The sequence below is a fragment of the Rutidosis leptorrhynchoides genome, chromosome 4, assembly GCF_046630445.1.
Source record: "Rutidosis leptorrhynchoides isolate AG116_Rl617_1_P2 chromosome 4, CSIRO_AGI_Rlap_v1, whole genome shotgun sequence".
NCBI lineage: Eukaryota > Viridiplantae > Streptophyta > Magnoliopsida > Asterales > Asteraceae > Rutidosis > Rutidosis leptorrhynchoides.
Window position 1 is genome coordinate 476145603 of NC_092336.1, and position 7595 is coordinate 476153197.

Genomic DNA, 7595 nt, shown 5'->3' on the forward strand with positions numbered 1-7595 from the left:
TTTACATTGAATATGATGTACCAATTGTAAATCCATTTTTAAGTCTTAAAAAACCTCTTGTGCTAGAGGAGATTGAGGATGAAGTAGTAGTGCCTAAAACATCTACTAGAAACAATATATTTAGTGAAAGGATTCGTGGCATGATTTCGAGAAACCTTTGTTTGGAATGGCTTGAAACACAACAATTTGAGAGTCAACAAAGTGATGTAGTGGATAATAGTCAAACAGTGTTTAATGAAGATAATGTGAGGTAGATGAAGGTAACGTGAGTGAAGAAGAAGGTAATGTGAGTCAACCACATGAAGACATAATTGAGGGTGAAAATCTGTTGAGTCAACCACGTGATGACAAAGTTGAGGGTGAAAGTATTGTGAGTGAACCACATGATGACATACTTGTGGATGCGGAAAATAATATAGTGTATGTTGATGTTGACACGAATGACATCCACTTTGAAATTGACAAGGATGGTGAGGACCCTGAAACATGAACAAAAAACAATGGTCCTGTTATGGGCATTGATGTGTTAAAACCTTGATGATTTTGATAGTAACTTTGATGAAGATGGTCCAGATTACCTTAGGAAACAAAAAATTAAGGAATTAAAAAAACAAGTAAAGGAAAAAAGATGTGTAAATAGTAGGACCTTCTTTTACCTTGGGCAGAAGTTTGCTACAAAATCTGATGTTAGAGGTTATGTTAAACTACATGCAATTAAAATAAGGAGGGCTTTGATCCTGACTAGGAATGATCTTGGGAGAGTAAGAGCAGAATGTGAGGGTTTAATAGGAGTTTTTAAAGATGGATAATTCATGGGTGGTAAAAAGTTTAAGAAGGGTGAATCTTCAGGGTTGAGTAATGAGGAAAAAAGTATGAATAAGTCTAAGTTGGTTGGTAAGAAAAGTAAAGTTAGCCATATGACTAACACAAAAACGACAAAAGCACAATAATTCCAAACCTTAACCAACAAAGCAAGAAAGAGTAAAAGAAACCTAGGGGCAATGTGATTGTGAATGAGTAATGCCAGCATCCAAAGATGCTAAGGAGGACACATGGGTTGTGAAAACACTCAATGATCATCACACATATCTGCCAAAAGGGGTGAGTAAGCACTACACATACCAATTTCTTTCTTCATAAATAGTAAATCAATTACCCACAAATCCTCAAATACCTACAAGAGCAGTTAAGACACAGCTCGAGTCACAACTAGGCCTTGAAATTACTCATTCAAAGGCTTGAAGAGCACTGAACAAGGCACACATGGTTGTAAATGGGGAACATAATGGAAAATACAAGGATTTGTGGGATTATGCTGATGAATTAAAAAGATATAATCCATGCACTACTGTTAGGTTTTAAACGGAGAATAATGATCCAAGATCAAACAGCTGTGTATTTAAGAGAATCTATGTTTGTATTGGTGCATTTAAACAAGGTTTTAAAGCCTTAGGAATAGATTTGTTAGGGGTTGATGGTACTTTTAAGAGTGCTTTTATGAAGGAACTTGCTAGGGGTCAGCTACTTACTACAGTTGGTGTAGATTCCAACAATGGGCTCGACCCTTTGGCTTATGAAATTGTTGAGGCGAAAAAACTATCATTTATGGTGTTGGTTTTTTTGATATTTTGAAAGAAGATCTTGAACTGCAAAGTAATTCGAACTTCACTTTTATTAGTGACAGCCAGAAGGTAACATTATTTTGTAGTATTTACACTTTAGTTATTAAATAATTCCAACTTATGTATGTATTGACACCCTATAATTATTTTGTTTTCATAGGGACATATTAATGTAGTTACAAGGATATTTCCATGTGCTGAACATCGATTCTGTTTAAGATACATCCATGAAAACATGAAGAAGAGATGGAGTGGGTTAGCATACAAAAACCACTTGTGGAGTTGTGCTACTACCAATACTGTTCCTCAGTTTGATAAAGACATGTTAGTTTTGTAGAATTTCAACAAAGATTGCTGGATTTACTTGTCTAAAATTTCCACCAAAACACTGGGCAAGGTGTCACTTTTCGGGTAGGGCAAAAGCTGATGTTTTGTTAAATAACACGTGTGAGGTACTTAATAGATGGTTAGTAGAAGTTAGAGATAATCTTGTTATTACCTACTTAGATTATATTAGGGAATACTTGATGAAGAGGATAGTGAATGTTAAGAAAGTTTGTGCAAAGAGTGAAAGTCGTTTAATACCTACTGCAACTAAATTGTTCCGAGGCAATCAAGGAAGAGTATAGGAAGTTTATTGTTTTGTGGAATGGCAGTGATCACTATCAGGTTAGTGGGCCACTTAATGAATAAGGTGTGGTGGATTTTGGTAGAAGAACATGTGTTTGTAACAAGTGGGAACTGACTGGTATGCCATGTAAGCATAAAGTTGCATCATTTTATAACAATACCTTTAATAGTAAGGGAATGAGAGTACCTGAGCAGCGGGTTGACAAAGTTTATTGGTTGGATACTTCGAATGAGGCTTATTGTTTCTTAGTTAAGTCTGTTAATGGCAGATCTTTGTGGGACAAATCAAGTGTGACTAATGTTCTACTTCTACCTAAAACGGTTGCATCTGTTGGTAGGCCTAAGAAAAACATAAGAAAAACATAAGAAAAAGCACTAGATGAGAATGACAACATTATTGATGGTGTTCATCTGTCAAGAAAGGGAAAAGGTACTACTTGTGGAATGTATGGTGGGTATGGTCACAACAAGAGGAGTTGTTCAACATTTAGGAAAGAAATTGAAAGAGTTGGTAAGAGGAAGTCAAGCACAACATCTGGAAGTGGGTGCAAGAAGAAGAAACCAAACAATGGGTAAATTAAGTTTTTAATGTTTTGTAATATGTATTTGGTCGTAGAGACTGATTGATTGGTCACCAACACGCAATACTGAAGAAAGATCTCTGCTTGGGCTTAAAATCTCTCTACCTCTTTGTCGTCACCACTCCGTCGAGGTGTGGAGGTAAGAATTGCATCCTATCCACCCATGCCGTCGTCACCACCTTCTTTTGTCTGATTTGAGTCTTTTGGTTGGAACTTATGTAATTTGGTTACTTTATGTTGCTTCTTTTGATTAGAACTTATGTAATTTGGTACTTTGATCACTTTTGGTATTTACTTTATGGTCACTTTTGGTATGTACTTTGGTCACTGTAAGTAGTGTAAAATATGAATGTTATTTGTGTTATTTTGGTCATTTTAGTACCCTATTTTTATGAAACATATGCATTTGCAAGGTTATATATTTGTGTTACTTGATAGTGCATAAAGATACATAAGTACACCAAATGAGTATTGATTTTCATTCCATTACAAAAGAAGTTCTTTTCATTACAAAAGAAGTTAATACCAATGCTAGTCTGGATACCATACAAAAAATAGCACTTGATATGTGTTTTATACTTTAAAAATAACTAGTAAATATCACCCAATAATTATCACACAATACAGGCAACTAGTCCCAATCGTGTAGCAATTTATAAGTAAAATTGACCAGTTCATCCACAGAGTGCAGTTTTATCAGAAAATTTAACTTGTAATTATTCTAGTAAAATTGAGGTTTTTTTGTTTAGAGTTTAAATGCGTAATAAAATTGAATTTAAATCAATAAAGATAAAGGTATCCATTTAGAATCAATTCCCTCGGATCGGGATTGCTGTTAAGTTCATTTCAAACAATTGTATTGGTGGTAACACTATGATTATCTCTCGATTCTCATAGGTTATCAACTAAATCATTAGCCCAACTCTCGTTGATCCTATTTCTCTAATCTAGTTACCAATGTATTAATCAATATATTAATTTGACTTGAATTGCTTAAGTCTCCCTAACAATTCCACAATTATCAAGTTCTATCACAGTTTAATTACTAATTAATCAATTATACTGGTCTCCCGTATATAATCAACCAAAGGCCTAAGCTATTCACGTTCAATAATCTAGTAAAGATCACCACTAATTCAACTCTCGTTGACTAGTTAATAAACCCCGTAACTTCAACTAATGATAAATCACAATAACAGTCGTTCTTAGCCAAACAACACATGAAATAATAAGATCCAATTATTCAAATCATAAAGATAGTAATCCTTCACCTCAGTTCAATCATCTAAGTAGATACAATTAGTTTAACTACTCATAATAAAATAAAGAACACAAGAGCATGCAAAATAAACCATTGAATCCATTAACATAAATAAGAATAAAAGTAATAGCAAGATTAAACTAACCACAATTGTTGTAATGTTGTAAAGACAATGAAAAACTGATGAAAAACTTAGAAATTCGTACCCTAGTGGCTGGAGCAATAAAATTCGGAAGTAGGAAACTGATTACCCTAAAAAGGGTTAAAAAGCGTATTTATACTAAACCCAAAAACTGAGTCGGCTGCTAAATCTCGCGACCACATTAGAGGAATCGTGTTCGCGAGCCTTCATCAAAATCGCGGCCGCATCAATCCAATCGCGACCGCGAGGTTACCTGATTTCTGTCTTCCGAAGTTCTGTTAACGTACTGCGAACGCGAGATTTTTATCACGAGCAAACAAAGAATCGCGTCCGCATTGAGGAAATCGCAGCCGCGAGATGCATGAAGTTGACCAGTATTTCTTTTGTTTTAACTCTTCACTTTAACACTTCGCTTTGGCTCATGATTTCTTCTTCAAAACAGCAGAACTTTGAACCAAATAACTTCTAAAACCATATAACTCTTCAAACCATTTCATAAGAACGTATTAACTCAAACATTAACATTTCCTTCACCATTTCCTCAATTATTAACCAAAAACTCAACAAAAACTAACCGATATTACGAGTAAAAATATGTATAAACGGAGCAATATCAAAATCCCCCACACTTGAACCTTGCTTGTCCTCAAGTAAGTCTATCTTCAAATAATATTAACTCGAACAAAGATGAACAAACTTGAATAAATCTTCAATATTAATAGAACCAAAAACATACCAATATCGTCTTCAAAGATCATTAACCCCATATAGTGTAGTCTTCAAAAAAATCAGTACAAGGCTCAAGTCTTCAATCGAATACCATCAACATTCAACATCAATTCAAGCCTAAGTCTACCCAAAACAATCATTCCCCGGTCAAAGTCATCTCCATCTTCTCAGAGGTCATAAAACATCAATCATCAAGCACATACTTTCCATAACTCAAAAGTTGACCTCCTTGACCTTGACCAATTATGTAGGATTCACGGGATAGCCATTGACTCAACAAAATATCAATCAAAATCATCCTCAATATCGTTAACAATTTACTCAAATTCACCAAAATAAGCTCAAAGTTTCAATCAATATGTATCATGAATTATAGTCCCTTGAAAATCATAAAGTATAACCAAAATGAGCAAAACTTTAAGCAACATAAAAATTACCATTCGCCAAGGAATCAGTTATGCAATAAGTGTATGCCTCCAAAAATATACTTCTCTAATCAACCCGTGTTGGCTATCCCTCTTTCACCTCCATGCCCCCAAAACACCAGTGATTCGTTAACTCCAAATATATTCGTCAATTCCAAAGATGGGTGCGCCAAAGCGTAGGGGACTAGTTACCCCTATCTTTATGGTCAATCTGGGCACAGGATGACCAGCACTCATCAAGATTTCTGTCACAACTCTATGGTTTCTCTCATAGTAGGTCGAAAGCATTGACAGAGGTTCGTGGAATTAGTGCCCCACGTGGCTAATTAAGAGGTCCATCAATTCCAAAAAAAAATATATTTTTTTCTTTTCAAAAGCGGTGTGCATACAAGCCTTCCCGGTTATGGGTCAGCCGCACGGGTAGTTACTAACCCGGTATTTCACCGAAGTACAAATAACTACATTGGGTGTAATTTTTCGGAGGGTCTAGTGCATGAAACCTGAAAGACTTTACTTTCAAGCAATGGTCTTTTGAAACAAACATAACTTGTAAGACTTTACTTACATGCTTCAGAATAATTTTATTTAAGGTCCTTGGACCCCACTTCCCACGCATCTAGCTTTTATGCTATTTTTAAGAAAATGTAGAAAGCAGATACTACATTCCCGTATTTGAAATGGTACCATGGCTTTTGACCATGGCGTGCATTGTCTAAGTAAATGCTAGCACGAAGCCGTTGCTCTTCATCAAGAAGACATCACAGGATGAAGCTCAAGGTTCCCCTTCCCACAGTACGATACATCGGTGTAATACATCGTGAAATGAAGTATTAACCAATGTCAGTATGAAACGATGTAGATTAGGAAGTCTCCTACACCAAGTAAAATGGGCATTCGGAAGACTTGACTTCCTTATTGGATGCACTTGAATCATCCTACAATTTTGGATTTTAAGATCCTGGAAGACTTTGCTCCCTTATTTTATTATTTTTAACAAAAACTGTTCAAAAAGTTCATAAAATGTTCAAAATTTTCAAATTGGCAAAAAAAATGTTCGCGAGGATTTATCTCCCCCCCCCCCCCCCACCCAACACTTAAGATCTTGTAATGCCCTCATTTACATGAAATCAGATAACAAAGATAAATTCGAGAGGACCATAGTGAAAAGGGAAAAGAAAAAGAAACCCATAATTTTTATTATATTAATTTTGTAATTAATTAATTTTTTTTTTTACTTTTATTGGTTTTATAATGTTTTTGGATTTTATGATTGAAAATGCAAGAACGAAAAATAAGAGAAAGAAAAACTTACAAATATGTACATGGTTGATTTTTTAAAGAGTCGTTTACTCGACTCCATAACGTGATCACGTTCCCTCAGAGTAAAAGGTAAGGACCTCCTTCTCGGTTTCATTGAATCCCTCATAGTATAACTTCAACCAATGACCATTCACCTTGAAATGTTCTCCATCCCTTCCAATTAACTCAACATGACCTGCCGGAAAAGCTTGTTTGACCACAAATGGACCAGAGCATCGGGACCTAAGTTTTCCCGGCGAAAATTTGAACCGTGAATTATAAAGTAAGACTTTTTGACCAGGTTCAAACTCCTTTCTTTCTCAAAAACGAGCATCGTGCCAATGTTTAGTTTTCTCCTTATACGAAAAGGAGTTCTCGTACGCATCTAACCTTAACTCATCTAACTATTTAGCAGCACGAGCCTATTTTCACCTGCCTTTTCAATATCCATATTAACATTTTTCAATGCCCAATAAACTCTGTGCTCCACCTCTACCGGAAGATGATACTCTTTACCATAAATGAGTCGAAACGGTGTGGTTTCGAGAGGCTTTTTGAATGCCATTCAGAAGGCCCACAATGCATCATCTAATTTGGGTTGCCATATCATCGGATTGTCATTAACTGTTTTTTCAAGGATACGCTTCAAAGCGCGATTAGTATTCTCTACTTGCCCACTCGTTTGTTGGTGATAAGCGGTGGATAATCTATGAGTAACACCATACTTCTTTAACACCTTTTCGAGAAGGTGGTTAGCAAAGTGGGTGCCACGATCAGAAATGAGCGCCTTTGGGATTCCAAAGCGCGAGTCAAACACTTTCTTGGCGGTATGGCATGGTCCATAGTGACCACCAGTGGGACCTTGATGACAATGCTCAAGAATTTGTTAAGCTTCTTTATCGTAAA

At 35.7% G+C, this 7595-nt stretch overlaps 1 protein-coding gene across 1 annotated transcript; it reads right to left on the reverse strand.

The window, feature by feature from the left end:
- Nucleotides 1-6757: 6757 nt before the first annotated feature.
- Nucleotides 6758-7254, reverse strand: LOC139842312 (uncharacterized). Its single transcript, XM_071832463.1, has 2 exons — nucleotides 7122-7254; nucleotides 6758-7008 (listed from the first exon to the last, which is right to left on the reverse strand). Exons 1-2 carry the CDS (start codon nucleotides 7252-7254, stop codon nucleotides 6758-6760), a joined length of 384 nt encoding a protein of 127 aa, XP_071688564.1.
- Between the last annotated feature and the right edge of the window lie 341 nt (nucleotides 7255-7595).

Coding starts and splice junctions, on each gene's coding strand:
- LOC139842312 (XM_071832463.1), bottom strand. CDS start 7,254: ATGGCATTCAAAAAGCCTCTCGAAACCACACCGTTTCGACTCATTTAT. Junction 7,009..7,121: donor TATGGATATTGAAAAGGCAG/GTGAAAATAGGC, acceptor CTCGTTTTTGAG/AAAGAAAGGAGTTTGAACCT.